The sequence below is a fragment of the Mastomys coucha genome, unplaced genomic scaffold, assembly GCF_008632895.1.
Source record: "Mastomys coucha isolate ucsf_1 unplaced genomic scaffold, UCSF_Mcou_1 pScaffold14, whole genome shotgun sequence".
Taxonomy (NCBI): Eukaryota; Metazoa; Chordata; class Mammalia; order Rodentia; family Muridae; genus Mastomys; species Mastomys coucha.
The window spans coordinates 108,431,962-108,444,860 of record NW_022196896.1 but is presented as its reverse complement, the minus strand read 5'-3'; the positions used below and the strand labels follow the sequence as shown (position 1 = coordinate 108,444,860).

General features: G+C 37.8%; 1 protein-coding gene across 8 annotated transcripts in view; it reads right to left on the bottom strand.

Annotated features, from left to right (window-relative positions):
• Positions 1 to 12,899, bottom strand: part of Agfg1 (ArfGAP with FG repeats 1) — a 57,850-nt gene that overhangs the window by 9,910 nt on the left and 35,041 nt on the right. For 2 of the 8 annotated variants that reach the window (XM_031368180.1, XM_031368178.1), the window contains exons 6-12: positions 12,216 to 12,369; positions 7,979 to 8,098; positions 7,294 to 7,365; positions 5,758 to 5,967; positions 4,719 to 4,899; positions 1,031 to 1,107; positions 723 to 815 (exon numbers count right to left, since the gene is read on the bottom strand). In XM_031368180.1, coding sequence (XP_031224040.1) covers positions 723 to 815; positions 1,031 to 1,107; positions 4,719 to 4,899; positions 5,758 to 5,967; positions 7,294 to 7,365; positions 7,979 to 8,098; positions 12,216 to 12,369 — 907 coding nt within the window. The remainder of the gene's footprint in view (positions 1 to 722; positions 816 to 1,030; positions 1,108 to 4,718; positions 4,900 to 5,757; positions 5,968 to 7,293; positions 7,366 to 7,978; positions 8,099 to 12,215; positions 12,370 to 12,899) is intronic. The other 6 variants (XM_031368183.1, XM_031368182.1, XM_031368181.1 and 3 more) reach the window with 5 other exon arrangements.

Here is a 12,899-nt window from a genome sequence, read left to right as displayed (position 1 = left end):
AGTACTGAACTCAAAAATAAGTGAGGATATAGTTTAGTTGGTACAATGCATGCCCAGGATGCAGGAGGACCTGGAGTTTGATCCTCAGCTCTTAAGAAATAAAAAACTAGGAACCCTAAAAAAGAAGCACTAGAGATATTTAATTAGAATTATATATAATTGTATTTATAATAATAAAGTATTATTATAAATAACAAAATAATAAAGAAATATAACACAGTTCATTCATCTGATTAATCTCATGGGGCTTTGAGGAAATGTTTTGTTACTACTATATGACTAAATAGCCATTCTGGCAGTGAGCAAACTCTTATCAATCATATTCTTCTACCCATATTTGAGTTTCCTACCTGAAAAAAAAAAAAAAAACAAAAAACAATGTTTCTGTCAAGAGAGTTGAAACATAATTTCTCAGCTCCAGTATGTTAATTCCTAAATTTTACACATTTTCAGTAGCATTTGTCTTTTTTGTTTTTTAGACAAGACCTTTCTATCTGATTGAGGCTGGCCTCACACTCTTTTATCCTCCTACTTCAGCCTTCCAAGTAATGAGATGAGAGGCACACAGCAGCACATCCAGCTGCTCAGAGCACATATCTAAATAAAGTCCCTACCCTTTCTCTTACACTATTGTTTGGTAAGAAGGAAGCCTTGCATTTAAGTCTTTACAAAAAGCTCCTTTCCCCAGAGATTAGACTCCTCACTCTGTCTTTTCTTCTTACCTGTGGCTCCTCTGGCATTGGTCTGAAATGGGTTTGTAGACGATGCCGCAGATGGACCAGTAGCAGCAACAAATGGATTCGTAGAAGGCGTAGCTTTTAAAGAAGTATAAAATATGCTATAAAATCCTAATATTTTATATTCAAGATTTTTAATATTTTTATATTCAAGATTTAAGATTTCATCACTATATTTTTTAAGACAGAAATGTGAGCCTTTTGATAACAAAACATTGCTCTCTTACTGTCTTCCAGCACCCCTAAAAAGAACGCCATACGGCATATTCAGGTTCTGTATAAAAATCACATACCCCCAAATGAAGCAGGCCCACTTGAAGCAGGTTGTGTCTGAGCAGAGGCACCCACAGGTACTGTTCCAAAGACACTGCTGAAGAGAACATCAAGTCAGTATTTCCCAGAGACAAGGCCGTCTACCTACACACTGCTCACAACAAGTACAAGCACATAAACACCAACCATTCTACACATCACTGCAGCTCCCACCACAGATAATCCAGATGAGTTTACATTCTGAAAACTTATGGAAATTCCAGTAATAAAGTGTTTATATATGCTATCTTCAGTAATCAGTAGTATATAGAAATTCCATTTAAAAATATTTATCTAAGATTGAATTCCATTATCTGACAGCATAAGCATTTTTAATAACTGTATTTTAAAGCAAAGAGAACTTGGTTTACTTTATATTTCTACTAACCCACATAATGGCTAACTAAACAAAAAAGAAACTGTATATATTAGCATCTGTTTGACATATAGGATGAACATGTAGCTTTTTACACACTGAACAACAAATATGAGTACTTCATTTTCTTTGACATGACACCAAAATGGGCAGTTTCCTAAAGTTAAATGAAATAGGGAAACTGAAACCTACTGATAAACTTTTTCCAATATACAAAGCCAAAGTTTTTAATGACTTTCAATGACTCTAAACAATTTCCTATCGTGGTTGCTATTTGACAAAATGAAAAAACTTATTCAATTAGCTGTATCAATCTTCCAAATGCAGACATATTTTCATAAGCAAAATTTAAAATTCACTTTCATTTATATCATTAGTCATTTCATCAGAGTATTGGAAAGCTATCATTAATGGTGGAATACGCAAAATTCCCAAAATTCTAACATTTGCTTGAAAGCATCAATTAAAAGTTGTGTTTCTTTTTTGAAACAACCGACGTTTCGTTCAGGCTAGCCTGGAATCTGCTACACAGGGTGATCCTGAACTTCCAATCTTTCTCCCTCTACCTCCAGGTACTAGTAATTCCCCATGTATGTGCCGGGACTGGAGCCAGAGCTTGGTGCAGGCTTGTAAGCACTTCTACTCTGAGCTCTACCTGCAGCAGCAGGTGCAGACTTCACAGCTCAGATCCAAACCACCATAAAATGAGCAGTTGCTCTGTCCCAAAACTCAACAACCATACATTTATTTCAAGCAGACCATATGTTTAACAATGCACTCAAACTACTTGATACACACATAACACTGACATGCAGAAAATACACTTAATGGAAAACATTTAATAAAGTTGAAAACAGTTCTAATTTTTACCAAGAATATTAGTTAGAAAAGCTCATCAGCATGATTGTAAGGTAAAGAGGGAAACGGTCGTTCATGCAACTTAAGAGCATGAGTAAAATCCGTGACTCAAATACTAGGTGTTGTGGTTTGGATAGGAACGGCCCCCACAGAGTATGCGTTCTAGGCCCCTAGGGAGGGACTGTTAGGAGATGTGGCCTTGTTGGAGGAAGTGTGTCACTGTAGAGACAGCCTTGAGGTCTATGGTCATGCTGCACTCAGAGTGGCACAGTGTCTTCTGCATCCTGCAGAACAAGATGTAAAACCCAACTCTCAGCTCTTTATCTGGGACCACATCTGCCAGAATACTGCCATGATGATAATGAACTAAACCTCTGAAACTCTAAGCCAATCACAATGGAATATTTTCCTTTATAAGAGTTGCCTTGGGGCTGGAGAGATGGCTTAGCGGTTAAGAGCACTGACTGCTCTTCTGAAGGTCCCAAATTCAAATCCCAGCAACCACATGGTGGCTCACAACCATCCATAATGAGATCTGATGCCCTCTTCTGGAGTGTCTGAAGACAGCTACAGTAAACTTAAGTAAATAAATATTAGGGCCAGAGAGAGAAGAAAAAGTGTCTGAAGACAGCCACAGTGTACTTACATATAATAAATAAATCTTAAAAAAAAAAAAGAGTTGCCTTGGCCATAGTGTCTTTTCACAGCAATGGAAACCCTAACTAAGACACTGGTCCAGGTCACAAAAGACCACATTTTTTTAAAATCAGAAATAAAACAGTGTTCATGAAGAAAAACACAATGTCTATACTGTGATACAATCTAGTGACACTACTTTAATTTCTGCTCAAGATGTTTTTCCTGCCTTATTCTATTTTGTGTACCAAAATACAAATGTCAATCACTGAAAAATAAAATTAGCTCAGAATTATTATGAAAAAGAGGCCTGACCTCACAGACCCTGAAAAAGAGGCTTAGGTAACTCAAACATTCCACAGATCACACTTGTAAACTACTAATATATCACAATGCAATATCAATCTATTTATCACATGGAATTCATCTGTTTCTAGGCCTTAAGGCCACCTTGCTACTATTATTAAGATATAACAAATATTTCCTTATTTGGCTTCAATCTGTCCCATCTCAAGTAGTTAGAATTTCTCTCTAGAAAAGTGTCAAAGACTCAAGAACGAAGACCAAAATGTGGACATTTCATTCCTTCTTAAAAGGGGGAACAAAACACCCACAGAAGGAGTTGCAGAGACTAACTATGGAGCAGAGACTGAACGAAAGACAAGCCAGCCTGATATAGCTATCTCCTGAGAGGCTCTGACAGTACCTGACTAATACAAAAGTAGAGGCTCACAGCCATCCATTGAACTGAGTACAAGATCCCCAATGAAGGAGTTAGAGAAAGGACCTAAGGAGCTGAAGGGTTTGCAGGCAGCCCCTTAGGACGAACAAAACAATATGAACTAACTAGTACCCTCAGAGCTCCCAGGGACTAAACCACCAACCAAGGACTATACATGGTAGGACTGATTGTTCTGGCAGCATGTGTATAGTAGAGGACTGCAAAGTCGATCATCAATGGGAGGAGAGGCCCTTGGCCCTGTGAAGGTTCTGTGCCCCAGTGTAGGGGAATGCCAGGGCCAATAAGTGGGAGAGGGTGGAGTGACAAGCAGGGGGAAGGGAGAGGCAACAGGGGCTTGTTCTTGGTGTTTTTTCTTTTTTTGAGGGGAAACTGGGAAAGGAGAAATCACATGACATGTAAGTAAAGAAAATATCTAATAAAAAAATAAATCTAATATTAAAAGGAAAAAAAGTGTCAAAGAACAATAAAATAAATAATAATAATATAGCAGATATAATCTACAGAGATGGAACAAAAGAAGTAACTAGAATGTTGTATATTCTCGATAAATTTAAAAAGCTTGTTGAAAGACTAATGCTCCTCCAGGTTTGGTATTGTATGCCTGCCAGCACTGTGGAGACAGACATAGGACCATGAGATCACAACCAACCTTAGTGAGCACAAGGCTAATGTTTTAAACACAAAGACAATGGACAGCAACATTGGGGTTTGATGTAAACCAACTAAAAACTGTGCCCTGACATGCAATCTGCTAACAAACTCTCTGCTGAGTAGCATCCATATGTAATTATCCATCTAAAAATGTATGTTGTTTAAGTACATTTAGCACCCAAGAGTTAAGGGGTAAGTCTTCTAAGATTTGATAAAAGAATCATGGCAGATATAAGAATTATATTTTAAACAGCAAATTACACTCAATTTCCTCAGACTTAAAAACTACTCAATTATTTTTAAATTACAACCTCACAACAGTCATATCTTTTAACTATGTTATTCAGATGTGGAAAAAAGTCAGAAAGTAACAGACAGTATTGCTGACTAAGACAGGGAGGGTTACCTGCTAGCATTACTGGTGGAAGTGTATGCATTACTGGAGGTGGCTGCAGAACTGAACACACTGTCTAACTCTGCCAGGGCTGCATACTTGTCTGAAGATGCACTTGAATGACTGGGAACTGAAACCACAGAACCAACAGGAGCTTTACCCGTGGTCCCAAAACCACTCCCTTGATCACCTCCTGGAGGCAAACAAACAAAAAAGTTACACCAAAACTTTAATATCATATTATCAATTCATCAATCATATTTGTCATGAACCACAGGTAAATCCAAAACTGACTGGAGCTAAAGTTTAAATGGACAGGATTCAAAGAACTCTAAGACAGATGGTTTCATTCAAATCAACACAGAACTGTATGATGGACCTAATGTACATAATACATTAATAATACCAATCTCCCAGTGTTTTCCATGAAAAAAAGAGATAATTATAATGGGAAATATTTAAGGTGCTTCCTGTGCTAGGCACTGCTCTAAATGCCTTACATACAATAATTCATAAAGTCTAAGTCCAATACTTCAATTCTATGATGCGTCCCACTTTGGAGATGAGAAAAACAATGCCAAAGACCAAGGTGAGAATCGAGGGTAGAACATATTCCCACTGTTTTCCATTATATACACTCTTACAGGGGAATACTAGAGGCCAAAACTTAACTACAAAATATATTAGAAAAATAATGGGACAAATACAAAATGTTGGTAAATAACAGCTCAAAATAAGTATGATTAAAATTATAAAACAGTACTTTTATCAGCTGTGTGCATGAAAAATGTTGGCCTCTGGAGCCACTGAATAGCAGAGCATGTTTTTGGAGACAAAAATACAATCATTTTCAATTACTTTCCTTTCAAAATTGTTTAAAAATTAATTTCTAGGTCTTTAGTTTTATAGTTGATATCCCAAGAACCTTTTACTTAAAACACTCAGTGAACACATTCATACTTTCTATACACGTGAGAAAAGCATTATCTCTTCAGATTTCAATGTATGTAATTTAGACAAATTCGTATCTGTTTTGTTTACACACTGATACCTTGCCCAGCACTGAAGATATTGTCTAAATTAGCAAGTGCCGCGTATTTGTCTGCTGTCTGTAAACCAGCTTTGTTTGTTGAAACTTTACTAACAGTTGATGCTGTCTGATGACTCTGGGATGTACTGAAGGTTCCAAAATCAGCACTGGAGGATTTGGGGAAGTTATCAAAATGAGCAAAATTAGCATTTACTGATCCAGCACTTCCACCTGTAACAGAATAAACAAAACATGAAATTTCTACACTTTTCTCAATATTTGCTGGTAGATTTATTTGATCATTTCTGCCTGAGGCAGCTGTACATATGTCTCTGTGTGTGTGTGTGTGTGTGTGTGTGTGTGTGTGTGTGTGTATGTGTGTGTGTGTATCACACACTCATAATCATGTATATTCCTAAAAATCGGTGACTGCTAAATGACAACCATCTACACATTTCTTTTGTAAAATATGAAATTTGACCTTCTAAGGCCCTGACAATATGTAAGACAATATCTACCCTGGGATAAACAATAGAACGCGTGGGTGGCAAGTCTGCAACGACATCCGAGTTCCTCAGCAGACTCTGAGCAATGTGTAAGATTATATGGATGAGACAGCCGGTTCAGTCCTTGCCTTTTTTCACTTGAAGAGCCATTACTTAACTCTGCAGCAATTTAATATGTATTCAACAAACCTGATGCTCACAATAAAATTAAGTCCCACCATGTAGTTCGAAGTACAAAATTAAAGTACCCGGCAGTGACTTTGCCTTTCTAAAGCACCATTCACCTAGCTACAGTAGGCATGTGGCCTACGAAATCTGTGAGCTAAGTTCTCCACCCAAGGCTTGTGATGTCCCCCGCAAAGACTACAGCCGTGCACTCCACTCCATGCTTTGATTCCTACATAGCTACTAGTTCTTTTTTCCTAAACTGTCAAAATCATATCATATATATTAAGGTGACAGCAAAGTTCAAAGATTTTTTTTTTTTTTAAGGCAGAATGGATCATTAAAATACCTTAAATCAATCAATTCTTTTTGACAATCTAAAAAAATATAAACCAATAAATCTTTTTCAAGAATTAAAAAAAAAAACTTAGAATTAAAACTAAAAAACTTGGGCATGGTGACACATGCCTATAATCTGATGTACTCAGAAGGCTGAGGCAGGAAGATTGCTAGTTTAACATCAACCTGGTCAGCACATTAAGTCTCCATTTTAAAAATTAATTTTCAAAGAAAAATCAGTTAAGACTAGCATAAATAGATATGTATATTAAAAGACAGTAATCTGGTATGAGTAGCTAGCAAATAAACTAAATACTAAATTTTTAAGATTTTTATAAAAATTTTTATTTGAAATTATTAAGCCAAATAACTTTTACTGATAACTACTATATACCTTTAACTCTTGAGTTTAGTAAGAGAAGGGAGAATAAACGTAATTTATGAAGGCTAATCATTAAAAAGGATGATGATCAACAACTAAAAAACATGAAATAACACAAAAACCATATAAATGAATGAGAGATGCCTACTGGACAACAGAACTTACTGTGGGCAGCCTGGAGAGGAAAAGCTGACGTAAATTCACCAAAACTGCAGCTAGATGAAAGTACTCTAAATGCTGGGCAGCCAGAAATTATGTAAATGATGAAGGTTAAGGAAGGGGAGAAAATTGAAAGAAAAGCCTTTAAGACAACACATACAGAGTTAAAAGTTGAAAGAAAAATAGTCAGCCAAAACGCTAGGGTTCAATGAATTTCTGAAAACAGTATACTTTTACAGAAGAATTTTCAATGTTTGAAAACCAATTCCTGCACAGAACTATTTCCACATTTGACTAAGTGGCCATTAATAATTTATACCTGACTAAATAAATTCAACAATTTGTTGTCCCATAAAATAACATTTTTATTTCTATGGAAGCTATCAACTAGCTTCCTTTAGCCTAAGACACAATCTGAGCCTTAGTCGCGTTGTCTCACGTATTAACAACGTGTGGTGTATCTGACCTCGGCAGATGGAGACTTGCAGGAGAGCGTGTGCAGGAAAAGGACAGGAGGATGCACAGCAGACACAGTGTTCAGAGAAACAGACTTCAGGTTTCCCCAGAGCGTTGTAAGATAGAGTTACTTTAAAATTAGGTCAGCAGAGAATTTAGCTTTTGAAAACTCCATTTGGAGAATTTTGTTCTTTAAAGTAAACATTTAATAAGCGCAATGCTGGAGAGGCTCTACCTGTAGTCTGGGGCTGAAAAGGAGAGTGACTTGCTGTGGGGAAACCTCCAAAATGACTCGAGCCACTAGACTGTCCAAATGCATCAAAGTTTGCAAAATCTGCATTTGCAGAATTCTGAGCTGTAAATGGCAAGGACAACATATGTTAATGAATATGAAAACTACAACTGAAAAGACATGACATGACAAATGAATTTAAGAATTTTATGAAAATGTCAATGCAATACAACTCACTTTAGAGAGAATTCGTTTAAATGCTACCAGTATCAGCCCAATTAGCAATATATACTAAAGAGTATCCAGAAATCTCCCAAAGTCTTTATAAAGGGATAATCTACTCGCAGTATCGTTGAATTGCCATAGTTACAGCACTACTCTAAAAAGACTCTAGTAACAAAAGAAAGCTAATTCAGAACCCTAAATATATTCCTCTTAGTAAACAAAACTGTCCATGCACCCCACAAAATATTCTCCCCTCCCTCCCTCCCAATCTCTCTCTCTCTTCCTCTCTCTCAGAGACAGTTTCTCTGTGTAGCCTTGGCTATCCTGGAACTTGCTCTGTAGACCAGGCTAGCCCTAATTTTTAAAATTTTCCTTGTATTTATTTGTGTATAGCTCTTCAGATTCACCAAGCTGGGAAAGTGCTGAATAAAGTGCCCGCTGTGGAAGCAGTATGCCCTCAGTTTAGTCAGCGCACACAGCGAGCTGGGGACAGAGGTGTGCATGAAACTCCAGCACTGGTGCAGACTGGTGCAAGTCAGTATCCAGCGGTGGAAATGGAGCACAGGCTCAGTGCATAGTCCTGCCTCAAAAGAACGAGGAGGCCAGCAACCAGGGAAGACACCTGCATCGGCTTCTGCCCTCCATTGAGCTTGGGGAATCTGAGGAGTAATTTAAATACCTAAAATAATGATACAAAGACTTTGTATCACACTAGCAAAATACTTTGTTTTCTTTTTTGTTTGTTTGTTTTGCTTTTGTTTTTAGTTTTAAGAAACAGGGTCTCATTTTGTAGCCTGGACTGATCTCTCCCTCATGAACTCATTCATGCCTTAGCTCTTCTCAAGAGCTGGGATTATAGGTGTGTAGTATCATGTCTAGCTTTTTGGTTTATCTAACATTCATAAATATATCACACCAGAGACACATAACTGGAGAAAATGTATACACACACAAACACACACACACAAAAGAAAACCACCTAAAATGTTTACATTCTTTTACAGTCCATTTAAAATTCATTAACAGTTAGGAAACAATAAAAGGTAACCACAACTATGACAAAAGCCTAAGATCAAAATTCTAGGCCTCTCTAAACCTTAAATACAATAATAAAATAATCCAAAAGCATTTTGAAAATGGGGATAAAACCAAAATATTCTCATAAATCGATAATAAATACATGGAGCTGGAAAGACAGCTCAGTAGTTAAAGAGAACGTACTGCTCTTGTGGAGGCCCAGGTTCAGTTCCCAGGACCTACACAATGGTTCCTAACTGTCTGTAACTCCTGTCTAGCTACACCTTCTTAGGGGCTCCACAGGTACTGTACACATGGTACACAGACATACATACATGTAGGCAAAATACTAGTACACTAAAAATAAATGTTAAGAAGGAGGGGGAATTTCTGAGTTCTAGGCCAGCCTGGTCTACAGAGTGAGTTCAGGACAGCCAGGGATACACAGAGAAACCTTGTCTCGAAAAAAAACCAACAAAAGAAAGAAAAAACAAAAAACAAAAAACAAAAAAAAACAGGAGGATGAGGAGGAAGGTGATAGGAATTAAGGCCTTAGTTCCTTATTTGGTCAAAGAACTTTGTTATACAGGCTACCCTAAAGGAGAAGGGGAAAGGTTCTCATTCGGGAGATTTTCGTAGATTGGCTACCACAGGAAAAAGAAGCCTGCCATATACCTCAGCAACTGAAACCTGCAAGTTTCTAACCCTCCTCGGGATCTCAACATGTAGCCTCAGCTGGCCTGGAACTTGCCATGTAGATAAGGCTGGCCTTAACTCAGACACACTGTTCTACCTTCCTTTAAAGTCAAGTGGGAACAGAAACACAGCTCAGTGGTTAGGAGCACTTGGTACTCGTTAAGGACACAGGTTCAAATTTATTATGCACGTGGTACATATTCACAACTATCTATCCTCCCAGTTTCAGGGAACCCAGAACCCACCACCCTCTTCAGACATCCATAGGCATCAGACACACAAGTGGCACACAATCATACATGCAACCAAAACACAAACACACATGAAATAAAATAAATCTTCAAGTTTTAAAACTTAAGTGTCGCCGGGCGGTGGTGGCGCACGCCTTTAATCCCAGCACTTGGGAGGCAGAGGCAGGCGGATTTCTGAGTTTGAGGCCAGCCTGGCCTACAGAGTAAGTTCCAGGGCAGCCAGGACTACACAGAGAAACCCTGTCTCAAAAAACAAAACAAAAAAAAACAAAACTTAAGTGTCTCCTAAGCACTAAGTTATAAGTCCCCTGGCCGTATTCCCCTAACATATACCCACAAACCTGTGACTTACCTAGCAGTCCCCATCCCTGTCAAGAAACATACAAACCCTCAACCTAGGAACTATCTAGGATGGGAATCTCTAGATCCAACTACTAACTTAGACACAATACAAGAGAGAACTTTTAAAGGCTCTAATGGGAGCAATTAACAAGTTCAGAACACTTGTTACAGAATTTGTAAAACAAATAATCTACTTTCTCTAACAAATCACAATGAAAAACAAAAGGAACAACCTCTAAAAACCTAACCAATATTTCAGTTGCAAAAGATATATTTAAAAAAAAAAACCTGATTCCAACAAATCATATATATACTGTGTGTGGGAATAATAAATATATGTGTTTATATCTATACATAATACACAGTATATACAGAAACACAAATCTGAACTGGAATGAAAATTCAAATACTGAGTAATAAAACATTACCATTATTTACAATGACTCTACCACTTTCTGTGGCATTTAACAGTGAAGACTCTGGGGTCTGGGGCAATGACTGACTCAGCCGAGTAGCTAGTCCAAAAGCAGAGGACCTGTATTTAGATCTCTTCCACAAGTGCAACAAAGGGTCTGTACCCCAGAGCTCGTAGTAAGAGATGGGCCAGAGGCAAAATTCCCGGAGCTTGCTGGCCAGCTAGGCTAGCCAATTGCTGAACTTCAAATTCAGTGAAACCCTGTGTTAAAAATAAACAGAGTGCTCCATAAAACACGTGATGTTGACCCAGGGGTACTGTGCAGATACGCAGGAACAAAATTTATTTTAAAATTATTAAAGCACACACTGGAGGGAAGTACACAGACACAAGTATTTATATCTACAAAATCAGGTAAGTGCAATGACAGTACAGAAAACAGTACTAGGCACATGAGATCTACACATTTGCATTTGGTCCTTTGTCATTTTCTATAATAAAAAGGTAGTATCTATATACATATTAATGCCTTGCCTCAGGCCATGCTGTTGGTATGGCTCAGTAGGTAAGCCACCAAGCCTGAAAACCTGAGTTTAATCCTCAGGATGAACATGGAAAAAAAAGAGTACTAGCTTCTACAAGTTGTTTTCTGACCTCTACACATCCACCATGGACACATGCACGCACACGCATGCACACACACACCATAAAGTGTAAAAAAAAAATTTTTTTAATTTAATTCTTCTCCTATATTTTTTCATGAAAAGAAGTCACATTCCATGTTATACATCATTTCTTTTGTGATTAAAAAGTAAGAAGTACCAGGGTACATTTTAATGTATGGTGAGGCCATAGTGGCACACACTTTAATCCCAGCATTTGAGGTGAGGTTCTGATTTCAAGACCAGTCTGGTGTACAGAATGAGTTCCAGGTCAGCCAGGGTTACACAGAGAAACCCTGTCTCAAAAACAAACAAACATAAAAGAGAGCGTGGTTGCGCGCATGCCTTTAGCTGTGGAGTTACACAGAGGAGTCTCAGCACTCAGGCAGCAGAGTGGGATGCGGAGCTCATGGTCATTCTTAGTAGAGAGCAAGTTCAGGTCACCCAGCCTGGGCTACACAAGATGCTATCTAAGATATTCCATGGGTATATTTGTCTTTATGGTACAATGTTCATGGATGATCAAAATTTCTCAGTGGACTATGCTTACTGATACTTAAGTATAACAAACGATTAATGTTTCTTGGTGTTTTACACATATCCTAGGCAATAGCTATCAGGAAAAGACATACCTGCATGACTGTTAAAATGTGCAAAGTTAGCAAAATTGGCTGTAGCTGTTGACTGAGGAGCTGGAGCAGCAAAGATGTCTGAGCCAAGATCACTCAAAAGGTCAAACTGCTTCTTCTCCTGCTGCTGCCCTTGAGCGCGACCTACAACTGGGGACTGCAAGCACAGCACTTACTCACGGTGTTTTTAAAATACAGACTTACGTATGCATTAACTATAAAGATTTTTCAGTCAGATTTGCTAAGTTTTATATAAAGCTATCTCCAATTCACTGCACTAAAACTGCATTTATACACAGGAGGAGTTACAGTATCCTGACTTTACTCCTCTCTTCACTTTTCCACGTTAAGCCTTGTGGAAAGAGAAGAATTTACTCAGAGGCTCTAGAATACACTGTCAGAAGGGTAGGATTTGATCTGCACTACAAATCAAAACCATTCATTCAAGTACAGTATAGCATAACTGTGTCACACTGAAACACAGTCATAAGTACAACAAAGTAAATATTGAGGATACAAATGGTTTCGGTGTTCCCTGGTGAGGTACACTGTTAAAACCATTGCATTTCAATGATGATAAGCATGCTACATAATCAGATATGTTGCAAATCCTACTATTTTCTGTTAAGGCATCACAGAGGGTCTTTACAAAATGGCAGCAAAGCCCAAGCCAATAAAAACACACAT